Source organism: Lutra lutra, chromosome X (genome assembly GCF_902655055.1).
Source record: "Lutra lutra chromosome X, mLutLut1.2, whole genome shotgun sequence".
Lineage (NCBI taxonomy): Eukaryota > Metazoa > Chordata > Mammalia > Carnivora > Mustelidae > Lutra > Lutra lutra.
Window position 1 is genome coordinate 63838109 of NC_062296.1, and position 22728 is coordinate 63860836.

A 22728-nucleotide genomic window follows, 5' to 3' on the forward strand; every position below is an offset into this window, starting at 1 on the left:
AAGAGCAAATCATCAGCAACAGGTGTAATAATCTTGGCAGAACATTTGTTTTAATTAATTGCTTTCTGCCTAACAGGTAGAAGGGTGCTGATGCCATTTACCCTCTAAGGATAGTGCTGTCATGTAATTCTTTTCTCCCCTAGAACAGTCTCATCAGTTTTAAATTACAAAGACACTGGTTTACCTCATATGTAACCACAACCTTCTACGGCAGTGTTTATAGAGAAACTTGTGAAAGAAACATGGATTTGTAACTACTCTGCAGCCTTATGGATTCCTGGTTTCCCAAATATAGGCCCTGTTGAGGGGCCAGGCAGCTAAACACCCTCACCCCATAAACCTGCCAGGCAGTAGCGGTAGAGAATAAGTGATTTTGAACAGTGTCTCTCTTCTGGGTGAAGGTGCTTACTGGCTTGACCATTTGTGTTAGATGAGAGACAAAAAGAGAAACCTTCCTCTCTGGAGCCTTAATACTGTCACTGTTAAAGGCATCGTGCATTAAGTGGTAAAGACGCAACTAGCTTGATGCCCATCTTTTCAAACCTGCTAGCTTCAGTGTTATTTAGGAAGGATTTGGTGATTTTTCCAAAGAGGCACAGAAATGGCTCAACTAAACCCAAGCAGGGCTCCCAGGGGCAGGGCAGCACAACCCTCAGACTGATTTTGCTACATAACCATGAAATTTAAAATTCTAATAAGTCTTTAAAATTATAATCTTTAAGCCTTTATCTTAGATAGTCCCTTATTTTGACCAATTACTTACTCATCTTTTAAATACTATAGGGAAATTTAAGCTTTCCCCACCTAAAGTCTAGTGTGAATTCACATATTCTGTATAAATTCAATAACAAGATGGTAATTAAAATGTCTTCCTTGTCTTGATACTGAATCTTAGGAGGCAACGAGAATAAACAAATGTAAAAAAAAACCAAACATGAAACTCTTCGTGTAACAGCCAATTCTGATTAAATAAAACCCTGTTAGGATTTTATAAATTAAAATAGATTTAGTATTGAAATAACACAAATTTAGAATCATTATTAACTTTATTTGTCACTCTTTATAGACATTGGTCCACTTCCACATGAAAAGTAGAGAGCATCTACTTCCACTTAATATTCTAGAGAATGATGTACCACAAGCCATTAATAGTAACTTACACAGAGGAAAGTTACTAAAATACATTTTTTTATAGTCAAGCCCCAAGATGTCCCCCCAAAACTGGTTTTGGGGTATATAATTACAGATATCTCTAACTCCATAAAGCTGGTTTCTTTTTAGATCAATGTATTTTTAATATCCACCCCACGATGTGGATCATCAAACTTGCAGAAGAGGTTAAAACACAGCCACCCTCTGTCTGTCAGGTGCAGTTCTCAATCTCAGTCACTGGGGAAGTACTCCCACAGTTTAGGGCTACTTGAAGTTAACCACCTTCTGTCTTGTTTCAGAAATATTTACATCAGATTAAGACATTTACAAATGGTTCATGGTATAGAACAGCCCAAATGTCATTTTCACTTAGCCTGTGTAAGGAAGTTAAGCACTCCTAAGTTTGTCTAATAAATTCAGTGCATTTTTCCCAACATAAATAATACAAGCTATTCTAAATGTTTTACATTTATTTCAGTGCACATTTCCAATGTTAAATGGAATGAAATTGTATTAAATGGTTATATTTGAGCATATTATGGACTCTATAGCACACAAATCAATTCACATCAATACTATAATTCACTCTAAAAGAACATCACAGGCACACAGAGTGCAAAATTTTTTTCTTTTTATATAAATTTGAAGTATACCATCTACTTTTAAACTACACTAAAAGATTTAATAAAACAGCCAATTTCCAAACCCCTTTTCTAAGTCTGGCTTGAGGAAAGTTCAATCCATTCGAATCTTCTGGTTTGTCATCCTATAAATAATGCTGTCATATCCAGGATCCATGTTCCAGATATTATAAGAGGTGATAATCACAGCCAAGGCCAAGGCGATCATTATCCAAAGTACCATGTTGAAAACCACTGGATATTCAAGGTTATACTTATATGCGAGGTTATAGGGGCTCGATGGGCTCTTCTACAACGAAGAAAAGAGGGAAGAATTTTAAGATCAGAAATTATCCCCATTTGGTAGCTCTGATTTGTTTATCCAACATTTATTCCTAGGTGGCATTAAGACATGCTTATACCAAGAGAAGCCAAGAAGGGGAGCCTTCCTGGAAAGGGGAAATGCATGGTCAGTGGAAGTCTAAGCCAGTCCAACTGCTTGAGAAAATGTGGCGACACTAGTATGGTCAAAGTGTGTGTATCCTGTGATCCAGCAAGTCCATGCCCTAGGGAAACCTTGTGTGTGTACCCAGAGCCACGCACAGCCACCTCCATTAATAGCACGGAAAATGTGGCAGGTCCACACAACGGGAGCCTGTGTGCCTCTGAAACGAGACCGGGCAGCAAACACAGAAGACGAGCAAGCAGGATTCAAGTGCCTGTAAAACCAAACAGTGTTTAAGGATGAAATCCGTTCCATGGTCAAGCTGTAAAGAAATCAAGGGCAGGACTCACAACTTGGGACAGCAATTACCGGCTGGGGGGGGGGGGGGCCACAGAGGAACAGGTATCGTATTCCCTTCCCCCCATGTTATACACTTTAGTATGCTCCATTTTAATTTTAAAGAGGAACACAAATGGCTCATTCAAGGCCGTCTTCCTCCTGCCGGGCCAAGGTGGAGTCTATCTACTGCTGGGCAAAGAATGTCTGTCTTGAGAGCTAAACTGTGCTCTCAAAAGCTCTTTACATTTTGTCAGTATTTCTAGATGCTCTGTACTGGGAAAATTTTCAGGATCGTCTAGCTTGCCATATGGTCTTAAATACAGGTCCTCCCACGCCCATTAGAATGAAACCATCTCTAACCAGGCACATCTAGATTAAGTCCCACACTGAGATCAGTAAATAGACACTCCCCTTTTATTTATTTATGAGCCTATCAATGACTGTAGCTACTGGCTCCAAGCTCTGAGGCCAACGATAAGTAAGGTTCTTGGCCACAAATGTTCTGGAGCGTCCCCAGAGCTGCTCTGGTTTACATGCAAGGTACACACAAGCTTTGCTATGGCTAGTGCCCTGGCCTAGGACCCTCTAAATGCTTCCGATCAAAGCAAGACTCAGGCCAAAAACTTGCAGACGTAAATCAAATCCTTAGGCGTCTGCACAGCAGATGCTGGAAAATGAAGGACTGGTCCACACAGACAACACACCCGCAGGAAAAGCAGACTCCAGGTGTGGAATCCTACATCGCACTCCCCCACATTCACTTCTGAGGTCTTCTCGTAAGAGCAATGTTTGAATAATCTCACTGGCTGACAGACTTCCCCCCAACTCAGATTCTTGTTATCATCTGATTACAAACAACCTGAGCCTCACTGTCAAAATACACCTGCCTATGCGGATAAGCAATCTAGGTTTTCACTGAAATTGTTTCCCAGATTTACTGTTCATCCATGTCGCTCACAGGTGATTGAGGATTTAGTGGGTTTTTCAATTTTACAGTTTTAAAAGTCTAAAAATGTACTCACCACTTGTTTTGCCTCAAGAATAGTCCTTGTCTTCCTGACAAGAGAGGTGTCAAATGATCTGACAGTCACTAATTCCACCACTGCATTCCCGCCATAAAGGTTGTACATGTCATCTGCAAACTGAAGACTTACTGACATTACTATGAACCGCGAACAGGCACTTCATGAAATAGTGTGCTAGCTCTGCGCACCCACGAGGGTATACACCCCCCTACTGGCTAATGAAATATGCGGTCTTAAAGGTTTGACTGTCAAAATACTCAGGTAAGTGTTCATCTTCAACATATATTCATTCAAATGCTCAAAATAAAATTGAGACAAGTTGTTGGCATATAAATTGGGGGAAGGGAAGTAGGAAAGGGAAATGAAATTTTCCTAAGTGCTCGCTGGTTAATCACAAACACCTATAGAATTTACCTCACTGAAGAGCTGCAGGAGAGCAACTCCAAGGCCAGAGACAAACCAGCAGTTACCACACGTCTACTCAATGTCTGGTTCTGTGCTCAGGGTTTTCCTCCCATGATTTCATAGGGTTGATGGGGACAGAGTTTTAGGTAGGAAAGAGAAAAAAATTCTGGCAATGGATGGTGATGACAGTTGCACAATGTAAATGTACTTAATGCTACAAAACGGTACACTTAAAATTTTATGTATTTTTCACAATTAAAAAAGTACTATGCTGGAGTTATTGATCCTTTCCTCTGCCATCTCTGCCAGCATTAGAGACATCCCAGCGCACACCACTGAACCACTCCAAGCTTCGTCACTAAAATTAGAGGTCCTCCAAAGGGGAGACTTCAGACTTCCATGAAGAAGCGGGAAGTGAAACGCTCATAATCTAACCTCTCCCACCCCATCAAAGATTTACCTTTTGCAGAGCATCAACAAGGATCTTGGAAGCATCTCTGAATTGTTCAGAATCTTCCCCATAATGCTTCCCAATTTCATCCAAACCGGCCAGCTCCAGCGAATATAAATCAGGAGAATGATCCTTGGCTAGATGCTTATGTCGAGACAACTGACAACAAACAAAAGGAAGTGGATAAAGTGATGTCAGACACAGGGTTTATATCGAACTCAGCTAGGCTGAACCGGGGCGGGGGTGGGGGCATGGCTCAGTCTTCTGCTCAGGTCACGATCCCAGAACCCCGGGATTGAGCCCCACATCGGGCTCCCAGCTCAGCGGGAAGCCTGCTTCTCCCTTTCCCACTCCCCCACTTGTGTTCCCTTTCTCGCAGTCTCTAATAAATGAAATCTTTAAAAATAAATGTTTATAAAAAATAAAAAAAAAAAATACAATATTTTACACATCTTAAAAAAATAAATACACACACACACACACAACTGGGCTGAAGGGAACCCTAGCAGTGTGCCGTAAGATACAAATAGCCTAAAATGGTGGCAAGCAGAACCAGCTGAAATGGGAGTTTCTGATAAGAGCAAGTATGACTCTCTGAATACTTAATAAAAGACCTTAGCCAAAAAACCTCTGATACATGGGGCTCCTGGCTGGCTCAGTGGGTAGAGCATGCGACCCTTCATCTCCGGGTCAGGAGTTCGAGCCTCACACTGGGCCTACATCTGGCTTAAACTAACAAAACGCCCTCAGATTTGGGCAGCGGTATGAAAGAACAGCTGGCTGGACCAGTTGGATCCCAGGAGAGCATGAGCCACCCGGTGCTCAGGGAGCAGATACCTCCCAAGTGGCCTCCTCGAGCACCTGGCTGGCCCCCAGCAACAGACCTCCAGACCCCCCCCCCCCACCCCGCCGACACCAACCTGCTGAATACTTTGGCCAACACCTTCAGAAGACGGCATACAGGTACGCTTTATTTTAGTCACAGGAGGAGTTTTTTTTTTTGGAGATTTTATTTATTTGACAGACAGAGATCACAAGTAGGCAGAGAGGCAGGCAGAGAGAGAGGAGGAAGCAGGTTCCCCGTGGATCATGACCTGAGCCGAAGGCAGAGGCTTTAACCCACTGAGCCACCCAGGCACCCCAAGGAGTTTTTTTAAAAATCACTCACACGTACAAAATACACTGCAGGTTTTTTTCCTTCCTGACTTGGTTGACAGCATTATTAGCCCAAACTGTTATTTCTATTTTAGACCCAAAGATACAGAAACAGGAATAAGTCTTAATGTCTTTCAAGAAATCGAGAGCCAAGTCAGGTCTCTGGTGAGGGAGGCCTCTCAGGCCTGTGCCCTTGAGGACATACATATACTTACTGTCTCTCCTGGAAGGAAAAATGCAAAATAATCCCACTGTAACAAGAGAGGAGTTCAGAATTCCCATCACCACTAATTTCTCAACTTCCATGGTACTGTAAATCTAGGGCACAAACTTCAATTGGTCTATCAGGATTCTCGGGAAATGTCTTTGGAACCAAAATAAATGAAATACTAGAGGAGCCAACTTACCAAACTTGAAATATCATGGAGCACTTGCAATTCAGAAAGAAAGAGCAGGTCAACCTTTAGAGAGCCAAAAGAAATAAGCACTATTTTAAATATGCATCCAAAATCTGTATTTGCCATTTATCAAGCAAGGCACAGGGCAGGATATTACAAATGTCAAGCACAGGAAGTGATTTTATGCAACAACTGTCCTCTATTTGGTAAGTTCATCTCAATTGCAAACGCACAGAAAAACATTTCCTAATAAAAATGTCATTCCCAGCACAGTGACCAGCACTCAATAGCTAGATCTTTGATAATGGTATGATAAAGCACCCAAACTCTCAAGTGGTTTTCCCTCAGGGCATCCCAGTACTCGGACACTGTGCTGAGGCCCTGCCAGCGGCCCGCTCTGCTCACACTCCTTGAACACGTTCCCTATCGGAGAAGAAAAGATGGCGGTGCTGGTCGTCCACGGTACGTCAAAAGAGGCTGCCACAAAGGTGGCATGCCACATGGTGAAGACAGCGGGTAACCAATAGAAGTCGCAAGTAAGAGTGCCTCCCTCCACTAGACTGCTGAGAATGAGCCAGAAAGAGGAAGCAATGCATTAGAGATGGCAGTGAGTAACGGCCTCTACGTGACCAGACTGACACAGCTCTGCCAGTCAGTAGTTTGTGTGACTCCTGGCCTGTCTGCCTTACCTGGTGGCAACCCCTGCACGAGAACGAAATACTATTTATTCAAGCCACCAAAAACAGGTCTATTTGTTCATGAGATTCATTTAAAAATTCCACTGAACAATCTACTCCAGCACAGTAAACTTGCCAAACTTGTCATCTCCTAACATTCCACGTCTACTCTAAAATGAGGGAGCATAAGACATGGAGAATCAGTAACGATATTCACGTATTTGATTCAGTGACGGCGCGTCTTACTTCACTGTTCCTGCTCAGAGAATTGAGCGGAAGTGAATTGAGAACAGAGTTTTCTTGGAACAGGCGATTGCGGAGTTGTCGTAATGTGACGGAGAGATCTTCAAAGACCGAGTTTGCCTTCCCCACCATATACACTCTCTGCAAGGAGAATCCAAAATTTTGTTACAGTCTGCAGAAGAATTCCAATATACGGAATGTATATAAAAAAAATGTACATACACTACAGAGAGTATATGCAATTTTTCATACAAGTAGTTTTAATGTTTTCATCAAGGAAAACATTTTTTTAAAGCATCTTCAGTAAAAACTGCATCACTTACCTCCTCACTGGGAGCCAACTGCAAAACTACAGGAGTTTCTTCAGAAATAAGGAGTGAATGGAATTTGCAACGCTGTCAAGACTGAAAGGAACTGCCTGAAATTTAAGAGTAAGACCTCAATTATCGTTGGAACCCGAGGGGTAAGAAAAACCACTCAAAAACAAAAGAACCTTAAAAGAAAACAAGAACCCCCACCACTGAGGGAAATTCAGAAGACCCAAATCATTTCCAAACACAGCCCTTTTGAGGGCATGCATAAAACAGCCCCTTAGTGGGCCATGAGTCTGTATCTCCTGTATGTCTAGATGGGAAAGAACTTGCCAACATGAAGGACACAACACTCTTGCACAAGCCATCATTTTTTAGTGGCAGTTCATGTACTTTAAGCAATTCATTCAGTTTTAATACTGTGTCACAATGAATGTATATTCTATTTTTTATTTTTTAAATAATTTTAAAAAATATTTTATTTATTTATTTGACAGAGAGGGAGAGATCACAAGTAGGCAGAGAGGCAGGCAGAGGGGGAGGGGGAAGCAGGCTCCCCGCTGAGCAGAGAGCCCGATGCGGGGCTCGATCCCAGGGCCCTGGGATCATGACCTGAGCCAAAGGCAGAGGCTTAACCCAATGAGCCATCCAGGCACCTCTAAATGTATATTCTATTATAAAGTATTGACTTGTGGGATGCCTGGGTGGCTCAGTCCGTTGGTCCCGCATCGGGCTCCTTGCTCAGTGGGGAGCCTGCTTCTCCCTCTGCCTGCTTGTGCTCTCTGACAAATAAAATAAAATCTTTAAAAAGTAAAAATAAAATAATAAAGAATAAAGTATTAACTTGTAAGAGGAAGTCTGAAGAATTTAAAGAATTAAATTTCACTGAAAGAGTACTAGACCTCATTTTTCATTCCAGAATTTAAAAAATGTTGGACTTAGGGTTTATCTCCAGATAGACTGAAGACTCAGATAAAGCATGTCACAAGAATTTTGAAGCCTCTATCTTGGGACCACATGATATCAAATTGAAATAACTAATTGTAGTAAAATCTACTTTTTTCTTGAATTTTTTATTAAAGTGTAACATACATACAACATAGTGCATAAATCCTGGGGTAACAGTTAGAGGAGTATTTCCAAATGGATACCTTCATAAAGCCTAACCAGATCAAGACAACATTATCAGCATTCTAAAAGGCTCCTCCAGCCATGCTCTCCACCCCCAAGGGTAACCAAAAATTCTGACTTCCATCCGCATAGATTAGTTTTTACCCATTTTTAAAAGAAGTTATGGTCACTCTTCCCTTCAAAAAATTGTTATTCTCAGTATTACTGTAGTAAAACAAGCAGCATGATAGTGTTTTTTTTTTTTTTTAAAGATTTTATTTATTTATCTGTCAGAGAGAGAGAGAGGGAGAGAGAGCAAGCACAGGCAGACAGAATGGCAGGCAGAGGCAGAGGGAGAAGCAGGCTCCCCGATGAGCAAGGAGCCCGATGTGGGACTCGATCCCAGGACGCTGGGATCATGACCTGAGCCGAAGGCAGCTGCCCAACCAACTGAGCCACCCAGGTGTCCCACAGCATGATAGTGTTTTAATGGAAATTTCTTAGTGGTTTTTTTTTTTTTTTTTTTAAGACTTTGTCAGAGAGCACAAGCAGGGAGAGCAGCAGGCAGATTCCCTACTCAGTAGGGAGCCCTGATGTGAGACTCGAACCCAGGACCCCAAGATCATGACCTGAGCCAAAGGCAGACACTTAACTGACTGAGCCACCCAGGCATCCTTAATTCCCTTTACTACTGAAAGGTTAATAATTATAAGTAGCAAATTAATGCTAACATGGTACAAGCAGAAATAAGTATGATTAATCTTTGATAAATTTGATTTTGATGCTGGGATTTCATCTAGTTCATGATACTGTGAAATAAAACCAGTTTCTTCTTTTTTTTTTTTAAACCAATTTCTTCTTAATCAAGATGTGTATTAACTCTTCACTGAATTCTGTTAAAATAAGTTGTGGAGTAACTGCGGAAGGGGGAAGAGTCCCATTTGCGAAAGCGCCCGGTCACAGCGCCCTCTCCTCCGGCCACCACACAGTTCACCTCCTCAAGCTTCGGAGGGAACATGAGCGCTGGGACACTCTCCCGCCTTTCACCTAGGGAAAATGGCACTTGTATCAGGAAAGTTGAAGATTAAAGGTAACATATCCTTAGCAATCAACCTGGAGAAGCTGCTATGTCAGAGGAGAGCCAAACTGTGAAGGAAAAGAAAAAATAATACAGACCATGAAGCTCAAAAAGGAAAAAGCTCAGCTGCTTAAAATCTCCTGTTTTCTTCCACTGTAGTACAAGGAAGTGTGTGTTTGTCCTGGAGAGAATGAAATTTCTGTATCTACAGAACTTGAAATTCTAATGAAAGGCGCTAATCAAACAGAAGCTTCATTACGGAGAATTAAGACACTCTGGTTTGTTTTAGATTTTGTGGATTTTGCACTCTGAGTCTTGTATTTCCTTCACCACCCACTGTCAAGAAAAGTATTAGCAGTCAGTCAGGGTCAAGCAACAACATGAGCTCTTTTCACAGCTTCTACTCACATAAGTAAGATAAGGCTAGTGTGTTAAAAATACTGAGTTCTGGACTGCACGCAAATTAAAACCTTAATAGCATTTTGGATTTGTATATATTTATTTTAAAGGGATCTTCAACAATGATTTTCACAGAAATTGCATTCTTGATATTACTAACATTAAATTCTTTTTTAAAACTGCCTTTGGATTTTTATGGTCTCCTTTCTTCCATTTATTCTAAAATTCTTCTGGTTTCTTCAGCTCACTAATTTCCAATCTTTTGAACTAACATGTGCATTTAAGTTATCAATTTTCCCTTCCTTACCACTTTAGCAGCACCCCACCATTTTTAAACATACGGTAAATTCACTGATACTCAGTTTCAAATAATTTCAAAACTTACACTGTGATTTTTCTCTTCAACTCGTGAATTATCTGGGAGTCCATCTATTCCAACTAACTTTTCCTGCTGATTTTTAAAAAAAATTTTTTTAAGAGAGGGGCACCTGGGTAGCTCAGTCGGTTAAGCATCAAACTCTTGATTTCAGCTCAGGTCATGATCTTGGGTTCTAGAGAACAAACTCTGGGGGGTGGGGGGTGGCACAGGGTTCCACACTCCGTGGAGAGTCCACTTCTCCCCCTTTCCCTCTGCCTCTATCCTTCCCCCCAGCTCACATGCTTTGTTGTTTTTTTTTTTTAAAGATTTTATTTATTTGACACAGAGAGATCACAAGTAGGCAGAGAGGCAGGCAGAGAGAGAGGGGAAAGCAGGCTCCCTGCTAAGCAGAGAGCCCAATGCAGAACTCGATCCCAGAACCCTGAGATCATGATCTGAGCTGAAGGCAGAGGCTTAACCAACTGAGCCACCCAGGCGCCCCTCACATGCTCTTTAAAATAAATCAGAAATGTTTTCAAGAGTTACATAGGAAAAACGATGATACAGTTTAAAGACACAAACAGGGGCGCCTGGGTGGCTCAGTGGGTTAAAGCCTCTGTCTTCAGCTCAGGTCATGATCCCAGGGTCCTGGGATGGAGCCCTGCATCAGGCTCTCTGCTCAGCGGGGAGCCTGCTTCCCACCTCTCTCTGCCTGCCGACTCTCTGCCTACTTGTGATCTGTCAAATAAATAAATAAATAAAAAGAGACACAAATAGTTCTATGAGACTTTCCCTGAAAAATAAGCTTAAAGAAAAAAGTTTGCCTCCCCATTTCCCATTCCCAAGGCCCCCACTTTCAAATCCTTTGTTTCAGGGCACCTGGGTGGCTCAGTAGTTAAGCATCTGCCTTTGGCTCAGCTCATGATCCCAGGGTCCTGGGATCAAACATCAGGCTCCCTGCTCAGCGGGAAGCCTGCTTCTCCCTCTTGTCTCCCCTAGCTTATGTTTCCGCTCACTCTCTGTGACATACTACATACATGAGAAATCCTTTGTTTCCTTTTCCTTTTGCCACCATCTCTAAATGTGTTTTTAACACTCCATCTTGATTTTTCCATTTGAGAAATCTATTTACTACGGAGTATAAAAAATGAGGATTTAGCTCTCCCACGTCACCAACCACAGCAACCCCCCCCATAAGCGCACTCTGTTTCTAGGTCTTCACCTTCCTAAGAGTCATAATTTTCATTGGATCCATATCATTTCACTATGATGATGATGTAAACTGTATTCTCGGCCTGCCCTTATGCTGGACAATCACTGCTTTTCGGTTCTTGCTCCTCTAGTCCTTAATGGCAATGAGAAATCTGCTTTCTACTTATTCCTTTGAAAAGACAATGTCTTTTTTCTGATAGCTTTTAAGATTTCCAGTGCACTTTAAACCTGAGGAACCATCTATTTTGCTCTTACCATTTCCAAATACATTTTTATTTACTTCTTATTTACTGAAGTACAGTTGACATGCAATATTATATTAGTTTGCAGGAGCACAACACCGTGATCTGACATTTATACACATTATGAGATGACTGCCACGGCAGGTCTGGTTACCATCTGTCACCAAAGTGACTGCAATATTATGGAGTGTATTCCCCAAGCTGTAACTTTACATCCGTGTGACTTGTTTATAACTGGAAGTCTGTACCTCTTCATACCCTGCCACTATTTACTCCATCCTCCCCACCCTTCCAAATACATTTTTAAGGTTTCGTTTTCAGATTTAACCGCACTGTGGTCAGAGAGGGTGGTTTGTTTGATACTAATTACCCATTATTTGTTGCAATTTGCCTTATGGCCCTTTGTAACTATGTACATGGCCCTTCTTAACTAAGTCATGTGTGCCTAGAAATTATTTATATTAGACCACAGAAAGTCTGAAAAATCCCCCCAAATCATCATACAGACCAGTCTTACAATGCCATGAGATTAGAAGCTGAAAAATTTAAAAAGTTATTTGAAAAGAACCCACGCATTAAACACTTCTAAATAAATAACTCATGGGTTAAAGAAATCACCAGATAAATTATGAAATATTTAGATGTGAATATTAATGAATGCACCACATATTAAGGTCTTTGAACTGCCTCACGGTTTCTGTCCCTTTCTTGAACTCCTCCATTGTTAACATGTGGGTTTTCTCATCTCCTGGGGACTGGTCTATTACCTGTAGTTCTAAGGGGATGAATTTGGGTTTTGCACCTGAGGACTTGCTCATGGCATTTTTTTCCTCGCAAGTGCTCTGTAAATTACATATCTTCTTCTTTTTTTTTTTTTTAAATCAAAGCAGCCCTGGGCGGTGGAGGCATCCCAATGGGGTGGGTCGTGTGAACTGGGAGCCCACAGGCCTGCACAGCTTGAGCCTGGAGTTCCGATTTCCCTCAGGGGACACTTGGGGTCCTCCCGCCAAGAGAAGCCAGCCAGCTCCTCCGTGGCAGTCCTGGGGCAGCTGGGGTTTTACTAGCTCTCCTCCCGAGAACAAGACATTTTATAGCCTCCGGCTTTCTGCAAGAAACTCGGAGCTCTGGTTCACCACTGTGGCTCCTGAGCTTTCTGTTCCTATCTGGCAGCTCTGTGTATCCCTGCCTTGCTCGAAAGTTCAGCTACATGAGGTCTCAGTGGATGACTTCTCTGCGCTGGCAGTGGACGGAGGGCCTCTCACGACAGCTCGGCCTGCCCTACCGCCTGAAAAGCCAGTGAAGGAGTAAGTGAACCAGCAAAAGAGCCTCCAATCTCCTACTTACACAAAATCTCAGGTAAAATTCGGATGGGAAGGTGACAAGATAATGGACAAGAAAATGTAGACAAGAGAAGGGTGTTTATAACACAATTTAAAACGACAGCTGACAAGATTAAAAATGCATGACTTTAATTTTTTCTAATACTCACATTCTCCAGAGGGTACGAAATGACACGGCCCGGGGGCAGAGCAAGCTTGTCGACTCCCTTCACCATCACCATCACCGTAGCCCGAGGACGATGGAACAGGTTTCCCACTGCAAGTCCTGGCCAAGAAAGGTCCTAAACATTGGAAAGCAGGAGATGGCGCTTAATTATCCACTCCAGGAACCATTTCCCCAACAACGGACGGGCACTGAGCAGAGTCAAGGGGCTCCTGGACGACCCTGGCAATAAAAATTCAAGGGCGGGAGGGAGAGACGGGGGCGGCAAACATTTCATTTAAGGCAGCAGTTGCCATCTCCAAACCAGGGACAGGGATTTCGACCTTCATGTTCTCAAACTTCCACAGATCTACAACAAAGTCTACTAGCAAGTCCTCTCAAACTTTTTGTGGAAGAAAGCGGACAAGTAAACAAAATGCAGGTCATTTTCAAATCCCAGATTATAAGCTCTTCTTCACAGAACCATGGGCGTCTTCTCCCCCCACACCGTCACTTGCCCTTAAGGACAGCCTGGCTTTTCTCTTTCATAAGGACGCAGGAGAACTGCCCTTGAAAGTCTTCTCTTCAGACTAAGCTTGTCATACATCAAATTCCTGCTGAAAGTAGCTCACATTAATTTACTAATAATTATTTCTCAGGGTTACTTTGACAGCCATTCGTAATCAAATTTAAGTCCGTGAAGGAGGTACAAACTTCATCCTTAAATGTAAGCAACCAGCCACCACCCTACAGGGAGCTCAGGGGCTCCAGCCCCAGGCCCAGTGGAGCAGCTCCCCCGCCCTGCTTCTGGCTTCAAGGGCACTCAGGACCCAGGAGGAAAGATCCTTTGGCTGACTGGTGGTATCTAGAAACCACAGTTTCTAGCACCGAAGTTCCGAAGTGGGAAAGAGAGAAGTGGGAAGACAGCAAGACAGAGCAGACTGAATCCGTCTCCATGCCCTCAGCCGCAGACCTCTCGTCCCCCTAGGCTCTACACCCCCTCCACCAAGTCACGCAAGCACCAGGTACTCAATGGCTTACGGCTTCACTCCCAGTTACTGATGGCACTAAATTCTTAGACTCAAGCAGGATGCAGATACATTTTATCATGTATAATACACTGCAATAGACTGAACGTGTGCCCCCCCCAAAAGTCACGTTGAAAGCTATTCCCCAATGTGACAGTATTAGCGGCGGGCCTTAGGGAGGTTATTTATTAGGTCATGAGGACAGAGCCCTCAGGGTGGGCTTAGTGCCTTAAAAAAAGGAGCCCAGAGAGTTCTCAACTTCTCCCCACTATGTGAGGACATGAAAAGTCAGCAGTCTGCAAACTGGAAGAGGGCCCTCACTAAGAATCCGATGGGCTGGCACCCTGATCTTAGACTTCTCACCCTCAAACTGTGAGAAATGAATTTCTATCGTTTAAGCCATCCAGGCTATGGAATTTTCTAACAGCAACCCAAACTGAGACATACATCTATTGTGTATTGAAAAAAAAGTAAAATTGTACATCCTATTAATGGGGCAGATAAATTCTCATATATGAAGAACATCAACACTATGAATAATTACATGGTTAATGATTGATGATGATTTGGTTTCATAAGCCAAGCTTGTAGCACGTCTCCAAATCTCCTCGACTACAAATGAGTTTTGCTTTTGTAATCTGTACCAAACATACCTACGTCTGCTTCTTGCTTTCTTGGGCTGTTAGCAGAAAAATCAACAAAAATACTTTCAGAAGTAGCTTCCAATATCTTTTTTAAAATACACATTACTTCTGGGCGCCTGGGTGGCTCAGTGGGTTAAGCCTCTGCCTTCAGCTCAGGTCATGATCTCAGGGTCCTGGGATCGAGCCCCACATCGGGGGGGGGGGGGGGGGGGGGCCTCTGCTCAGCAGGGAGCCTGCTTCCCCCTCTCTTTCTGCCTGCTTCTCTACTTGTGATCTCTATCAAATAAATAAATAAAATCTTAAAAAAAGAAATACACATACTTCCTTAACAGAGAAGCCCATGGACAATGCAGCCACGTCTGGGATTCGTTCTCCTGGTATAGGCCAATTTCCATCTCGGAAAACAACAGACCCGGGTGATCTTAATATACTAAACTCGTTCCCCAAAACACCTGGAAGAAAACAAATTAATAAATGATCAACATCATACATCTTTTGCACCCACGTAGAAAATTATTAGATATAAAACCTGTTTACCTATTCTCCGCCGACTTAAGATACTACGTATTACTGGACAAAATGCTGAATCCCAAACATCAACAAATTCTTTTTCAAGTATTGCTCTACAGAAACAAGGTACATACATTCTGCAGAGGCACACTGATGAAACAGGATTCTCCCAATAATCAACATGCCTTCCTACAGGTGTCCCTTAAAACAGGGGCAATCGGCAAATCGGCAAGAATTAGAAATCAATGGCATTTCTCCAGAAATTAAAAAGCAAACAAGGGGCGCCTGGGTGGCGCAGGCGTAAGGGCATGCAACTGCTGATCATGAGGTCGTAGTGTTGAGGCCCATGTTGGATACAGAGATTAAGTAAATAAATAAAACTTTAAAAAATAAATAGGGGTGCCTGGGTGGGTTAAGCCTCTGCCTTCGGCTCAGGTCATGATCTCAGGGCCCTGGGAGCGAGCCCCTCATTGGGCTCTCTGCTCAGCGGGGAGCCTGCTTCCCTGCCCCACCCTCCCCATCCCCGCCCCGGCGCGCTGCCTCTCTGCCTACTTGTGATCTGTCAAATAAATAAATAAAATCTTTTCAAATAAATAAATAAATAGATAAATAGATAGATAGATAGATAGATAGGGGCGCCTTGGTGGCTCATCAGTTAGGCAGGCATCTGTCTTTGGCTCAGGTCATGATCCCAGTGTCCTGGGATGAGCCCTGTGTCAGGCTCTCTACTCAACAGGGAGTCTGCTTTTCTTCTCTCTCTCCCCCGTGTTCTCTCCCTCTTGCAAATAAATAAATAAAATCTTTTAAATAAAAAGCAAACAAACCCCTGGCACAGACTAAAAAGAAACTTGAAATCTCTAAATTATTTCTGCCATCCACCCTGTCTTCAAAATGCAAATTCATAAAATTCCTAGTATTTCACTCTAAAACTCGAGCAAGTCACCAAATCTTAGGATAGAGATTTTTCTTCACATCCCATAAGCAAACCTAATGAAATGAGGACAGTCAAAGGCAGGGGGTCGGAGGGGGACTGGGCACGTTACTAGTCAGAATAGAAACAGTATTTCCAACGGGTGTATCAAGAGGCTGAGAACAGGATTTCTGTAATAATAAAGCCAGCAAGTCTTAGGGTAAGGAGCCTGAGATAAAGAGATCAAGGATGAGAATAAAGGGCCTGCCTGTTTGATAAACCCTCCAGAGATGAGGTATCTGGCCTCTTTAGCCATTCTATGTTAACCCAATGATGTCCAGCTTGCACAAAGACAAGTAACTTATGGAAACTTTCAGTTTTCTATGAAAAGATCAGCTCCAAGTCCAAAAGAAATCTTGGCCCATGCTTACCTAGCATGGGAAAATCAGACTTCAGTAAAGCATCACGGTTATTCTCTTGACCTAAGGAAAGCACCACTTACAGGGTATGGGAATAAAGTCAGAAGCAACAATAAATGTTTTGGTGTTGCAGTATTGACAGTAAATAAAAGGCCTCAGGATGGTGCTGATACAACATGAAGAGTTAGAAGTTTCAGTTCTGCACAGCTGCCAGAGCAGGAATTTCCAAAATGTTCTAGCCGAAGGCAGGCCAAAAAGAAGAGCAGCGCGGAATGGTTGTCGGTAACTGACAGACATGCTGGTTCACGACAGCAGTGCTCACTGCCAACGCTAAGGAAAATGGGGCAGCAAGAGACCTACCCTTTCCAAGTACCATACATGAATTTAAAGAACCATATTTGGTTCTGGAGATAGTCCTGTTTGCCCTATTCGCTCAAACCTAGCAAAGAAAGCTCTGCTAAATTACTTTGCCCCAACACCGTAGGTAGACTCCCCACTTCTGTGCCTGCACAACAATCCTTCGGGAACCCTGGGCTTTTAGAAAACCTTATAGGTGAGGCCTCCTAGACTGAGAAACTGCTGCTTAATCCAGGTTTCTCCTGGAGATCTAACAGGAAGTCATCCATTCTCTACTAGAATATACCAGTCAAGGGGAATGCTGCCTCAACTTACAAACCCAATGTTGGCCAGCAGTCATCTCCACTGTCCCAATTTTCCAATCCCCCAAAAGTCCCTTGTGGTACTCAACTGAAATGAGCTTCCCAACTTCTTGCAACTTATTTTATCACCTCTGCCTCAGTCTTACCAAATAACCTCACCTCCAGCTTGGAAAGAGAGCAGGGGAATCCGGCCCACTGCCTGCTTCCTCTCCCCACCAACCACAAATTTATCTGCACCAGTGTCTGGCCTTATCTTCTCTCCCTCCAGAGGCTGGCAGGGACGTCCCTCCTCCAGTCTAACATGATCCCCGCATTCAGCCTTCTCAGGGACCTTCATTCACTCACCACTTAGTCATTCAGTGTTTATCACAGGCCGCTATTCTGGGAGGACAAGGGTCAGGAGTTAGGGCGCTATGTGGCTGCAGGCATAAAAAGCTCGACGTAGGACAGAAGCTCCACGAGGGCAGGGATTCCATTTGTCTTGTTCACACAATATCCCCCAGGAGCTGAAAACAGTGCTTGACACACAGTGCTCAAAAAATAGTTGCTGAGTTCATGAACGAAGCCACGCCCCACACTACCAACTTCCCCCTTTCAACTGGCTCTTCAGCATAAAAATACACTTTGGGGAGGGAGGGGGCTCTGGGTGGTTCAGTCGTTAGGTGTCTGCCTTCAGCTCAGGTCATGATCCCAGGGTCCTGGGATCCAACCCACATCGGGCTCCCCACTCAGTGGGAAGCCTGCTTCTCCTTCTCCCACTCCCCCTGCTTGTGTTCCCTCTCACTGTGTCAAATAAACAAAATCCTAAAAAAAAAAATTCACTTTGGGTGCATCCCTTCTATACGACAATCACAAACCCCTCCTCTGGTCCTACCAGCCTCAGCCTCCCTTCAGAGAAAGGATCCTGGAAGAGCAGCCAATGACTCTTTGCTTCTCTATTTCTTCATCTCACATTACCACCTAACCCACAGCTCTGGACTCCCCTGTGCCACCGAAATGCCTCACAAATCCAAAAGACAATTCAGCCCTTATTTAACTTCTCACAGCACCTGATCCTGGGCAACTACCTCCTTAAAAGTCTCCTGCGTTGGGGCGCCTGGGTGGCTCAGTGGTTAAGCCACTGCCTTCGGCTCAGGTCATGATCTCAGGGTCCTGGGATCGAGTCCCGCATCGGGTTTCTCTGCTCGGCAGAGATCCTGCTTCCCTCTCTCTCTCTGCCTGCCTCTCCATCTACTTGTGATCTGTCTCTGTCAAATAAATAAATAAATCTTAAAAAAAGACTTATATATATAAAAAAAAAAAAGTCTCCTGCCTTGACCTTCATGAAGCCAGGCCGTGCCCCGTGCCCCCCCCCGCAAGTCCCTCTAGCAGTTTTCCCTGTCTCTTTCCCTTTCATATTTTTAAAACAGAGATGGCCAACTTTTTCGATTTCAAACTCTTTCGGTACAAAATTTGAAAGCAGCCCCAACATAAATATATTTACTTATAAAGGACACTCTTGTAGAATATCTGTACATTCATAATATATTTCAAAGCACACAAAAACAAAATTTTAAAAAGGATGAGATACTTGTGTAATATTTTCCCCAATTTAATCCGAAGAAAACATGAGACAAACCCAAATTTTTTTTTAAAGATTTTATTTATTTGAGAGAGAATGAGTGAGAGAGAGCATGAGAGAGGAGAAGGTCAGAGGGAGAAGCAGACTCCCCAAGGAGCTGGGAGCCCGAGGCGGGATTCGATCCTGGAAGTCCGGGATCATGACCTGAGCCGAAGGCAGTTGCTCAACCAACTGAGCCACCCAGGCGCTCCTGAGACAAACCCAAGTTGACGGACATTCTACAAAATATCTGATCAGGGTGCCTGGGTGGCTCAGTGGGTTGTCTCTGCCTTTGGCTTGATCTCAGGGTCCCGGGTCTCAGGGTCCTGGGATTGAGCCCCGCATCAGCCTCTCTGCTCAGCAGGGAGCCTGCCTCTCTGCCTACTTATGATCTGTCTCTGTCAAATAAATAAAATCTTTCAAAAATATCCGATCGTTACTATTAAAAAAAAAAGGAGGTAAGAAAAGCTATCAAGTTCTAGTATCTTCTTCTGGAATCCAAGAGATCACCTAGCATACTCCACTTTTGAGATCTGAGGGGCTCCATTCTTGAAACTTGCTGCTTTTCTATCCTATATCCCTTTCCCTGGCCGAGCCTATCTACGAATCAGGCAGCAAACGCCAAAAACACTGATGGCTCCCAGACTTTTAACTGCCAGCCCAGACTGCCTTCTTCTGCCTTAGACCTACGTACCCAACAGCCTACTATGCATTCCACCCCCCTCCCTTTTTTAAAAAGCATTTCCTTCTAAGTTCCATGAGTCCTTCAAACTCAGCAAGTTCCACACAGAACTGACCCTCCTTCCACATACTCCCTTTGTATTCTCTATCCGGAAGGATGACAGCACCTTCCAGACAGCTGCTCCCACTGGTCATCTTTACATTCCTCAGCACCACAGCCCATCACTGAATTCCACTGATTTTTTTTTCTTATCTCAAAAACTTTCCCCTCCAGGTCCAGTGCACACTCCCAGGCCCTTACCGAGCTTGCCAGAACTGGCCGCCTTATGACCTGTCTCACACCACTCTGAGCCAGCCTTTCCAGCACCTTTTCAAAACACAAGTGTGTTCATTCACCCATCAGCTTAACCACCTTCACTCTGCAGCCCAGAGCTTCTGAGACAAAACCCTAAACATAACACCCAAGGAACCTCACCAACCTTACTTCTGGGGGCTCCGCAACTTAACCCTTATACATTCCAGCGCCACCAAACTATTGGCTCTTTTGTTCTCACACAGGCCTTTCTGTCTAAACTGCCCCCCCACTACCTATTTCACATATTTGCCCATGAGGCATTCCCCGCCCCAGGGGTCGGGGGGAGTTCCCTCCACCTCCCCATCCTGGGCTAGGGGGTAAGTATCCTGCCCTTTGGGAACTCCCACCATGCTATGCTGTGATCAATGAACAGTGGATGGAATCAATAAGTGAAAAAATAAATAGGGGGGCACCTGGGTGGCTCAGTGGGTTAAGGCCTCTGCCTTCGGCTCAGGTCATGATCCCAGGGTCCTGGGATGGAGCCCCGCATCGGGCTCTCTGCTCAGCGGGGAGCCTGCTTCCTCCTCTCTCTCTGCCTGCCTCTCTGCCTGTGATCTCTGTCAAGTAAATGGATAAAATCTTAAATAAATAAATAAATAAGTCCTACTCTTGACCTCTGGGGCATCACTGATAACATCAAATCCCTCTTCCACATTACACTCCTTCAAGTTCCACGTGTTTGCCCTTGGCCTTTCCTCTCCAGGACAAGCATGTTTTTCAAATACTCCTCATGACACGGTATTCATAACCCTAGTTCCCTTCCTCTAGTCTCTCTCGGGTTTAGTTAACACCATTTTAAAGGACTTATTTACTTCCTCAAATAGAGAAGTCCAATCTCTTAGAGAGGTTTTCCACTAAATCACATTTAGTCATTGTGGAAAATAGTAATTTAGCCTCAGGTGACAAGACCAAGGAATACAGAAACTGACAAGACCAGATTCTTAGTCTGTATGAACTAGACTATTCTAGTTAGGAAAGCATGCTCAACGGTGTACAGAAGCAAATACTTTGCCTCAGACCAAACAAACCAAAAAACCCTGAACTTTCACCGAATCAAAATAATATCAGTGAACATTAAAAGATAGCATTTCAATAGGGTTGAATATTCAGTTAAATCACACTATGGAAGGAAGATTTTTAAATTTCGAAAACGGAATTTAAAACAAAAGAAAAACATCCCTCAAAATAACTTACTAGATAGATCAGGATAACCATTCCGGAGCCAGAAGCAGAAACCAAAGGAACAAAACATCCCTAAAACCTTAGGTATAATGAAAAGTATAATTATCATTGACACACAACCCTGAGCACATCTCCAGGAATGGAGGCAGACCTGCAGATTCAAGACCGTCGGTGGCCTAAACCCTCATGCAGAAATTAAACCACCATTCCAAAAGTGGGTCGGGTCAGCCCAACACCTCAAACAGTATTTTTAAGCTATAGGTTTTAAAAATAGCCGCATTTCTCCAAGTTCTCAACTTGGCCTCTTGTTCGCCACTGTTCTGAGCCCCAGTCCAGGCCCCCGATCATTCCCAATCAGGAGCATTCCATCACCTGTGGCCACAAATCACATAATGAGGAAAGACCCATGCTCTGGGGCCAGCTGATCCGGGTTCAATTCCATCTTTGCTGCTTACTACCTGCGTGTTGTCGGGTAATTTATTTAAGCTTGACTACCCTGTAAATCGAGGATGATGTCCTCTTCTAAGGACTACTGTAAAATTAAATGACTCAAACGATACACAGTAAGAGGCCAAATACTAGCGGACTTGCTGAACACCAGGGAACCTAGGTTCCACTCAGAAAGCTACCATTTACTTGACAAAGGACTTTCAGAACGTGACTCACATCTTAGTTTCCAAATACTTAAAATGGAGAACCCTGAAAAACTACTCAGAGGTACTCTGAATTTGCCTTTAGAAAGAATCCTACAAAAACAATTACCACACCTACCAACTTTTGTATTCTGAAACACGTAAAGGAGAAGCCTTCACCAATTACCGATGACAACCGCTAGGAAGGAAAACACCAGAAAAATGCAAGAAAACGCAGCATCTGATGGCAGCTCAGAGGTCGGCTTTCCCTTCCTCGCAGACGACTGCGGTTCCACAGTTAATTGGGAAATGCATCCCCCCGCCTCCGAAGCCGGAAGACACAGGCGGCGGGACACGCGACAGCGCCTTCCTGGAATAAACGGAGGGTGGAGGCCGGCTCAGGTGCCCCCACGCAGCCCGGCCCCGCCCCGCAGCTCGCCAGAACTCGCCGCCACGGGTCGGTCGGACGAGAAGGCCCAGAGGGAGGCGGCTGGGGCGAGGCCGCCGTCCGGTTTGCCCGCACTGCGGCACCCGCCCCGCTGCTGCCCACCTGCGGCCGCCCCCGACCCCCCCGAGGCTCCCGGCCACTCCTAATGCCCCCGGCCGCCCCGGTCCTCACCCGCCGCCAACAAGGACAGGAGCACCACGAGCGCAGCCATGGTCCCCCCGGTGGCTACACAGCAAAGGGCGGCACGGACGGGGCCGGAGGAAACGCAAGCGACCACCGCAACGATAGTGGGTGACGCGCTCCGCCTCGTCCCGACTTCCTTGAGACCGCCCCGTCGTCGCCTCCGCTGGGACGCTGCCGCCTTCTCCACCAATCGCCAGCTACGTCGCGGCCTGTGCGACCGGCGCAGGCTGAGGAACGCCAGCTTATGGGCGGGGCCTAACGTGATAGATGCAAGGCCCTACCAATGGCAGGCAGCAATCGGAGAGCCGGGCAGCTCCGCCCCCCGGCCCGTGACCACCAGTCACGAGGTGGAGCGTAGGGCCGAGGGTCGGGCAT

The 22728-nt window shown here is 44.4% G+C and overlaps 1 protein-coding gene across 1 annotated transcript; it reads right to left on the reverse strand.

Annotated features, from left to right (window-relative positions):
- Positions 1-1031: 1031 nt before the first annotated feature.
- Positions 1032-22521, reverse strand: ATP6AP2 (ATPase H+ transporting accessory protein 2). The gene is given in 10 exon segments (XM_047716099.1): positions 1032-2082; positions 3579-3698; positions 4447-4596; positions 6000-6053; positions 6914-7051; positions 7234-7277; positions 7280-7328; positions 13110-13241; positions 15096-15226; positions 22342-22521. Coding segments are annotated over 10 exon segments (1053 nt in total). The 5' UTR covers positions 22382-22521; the 3' UTR covers positions 1032-1887.
- Between the last annotated feature and the right edge of the window lie 207 nt (positions 22522-22728).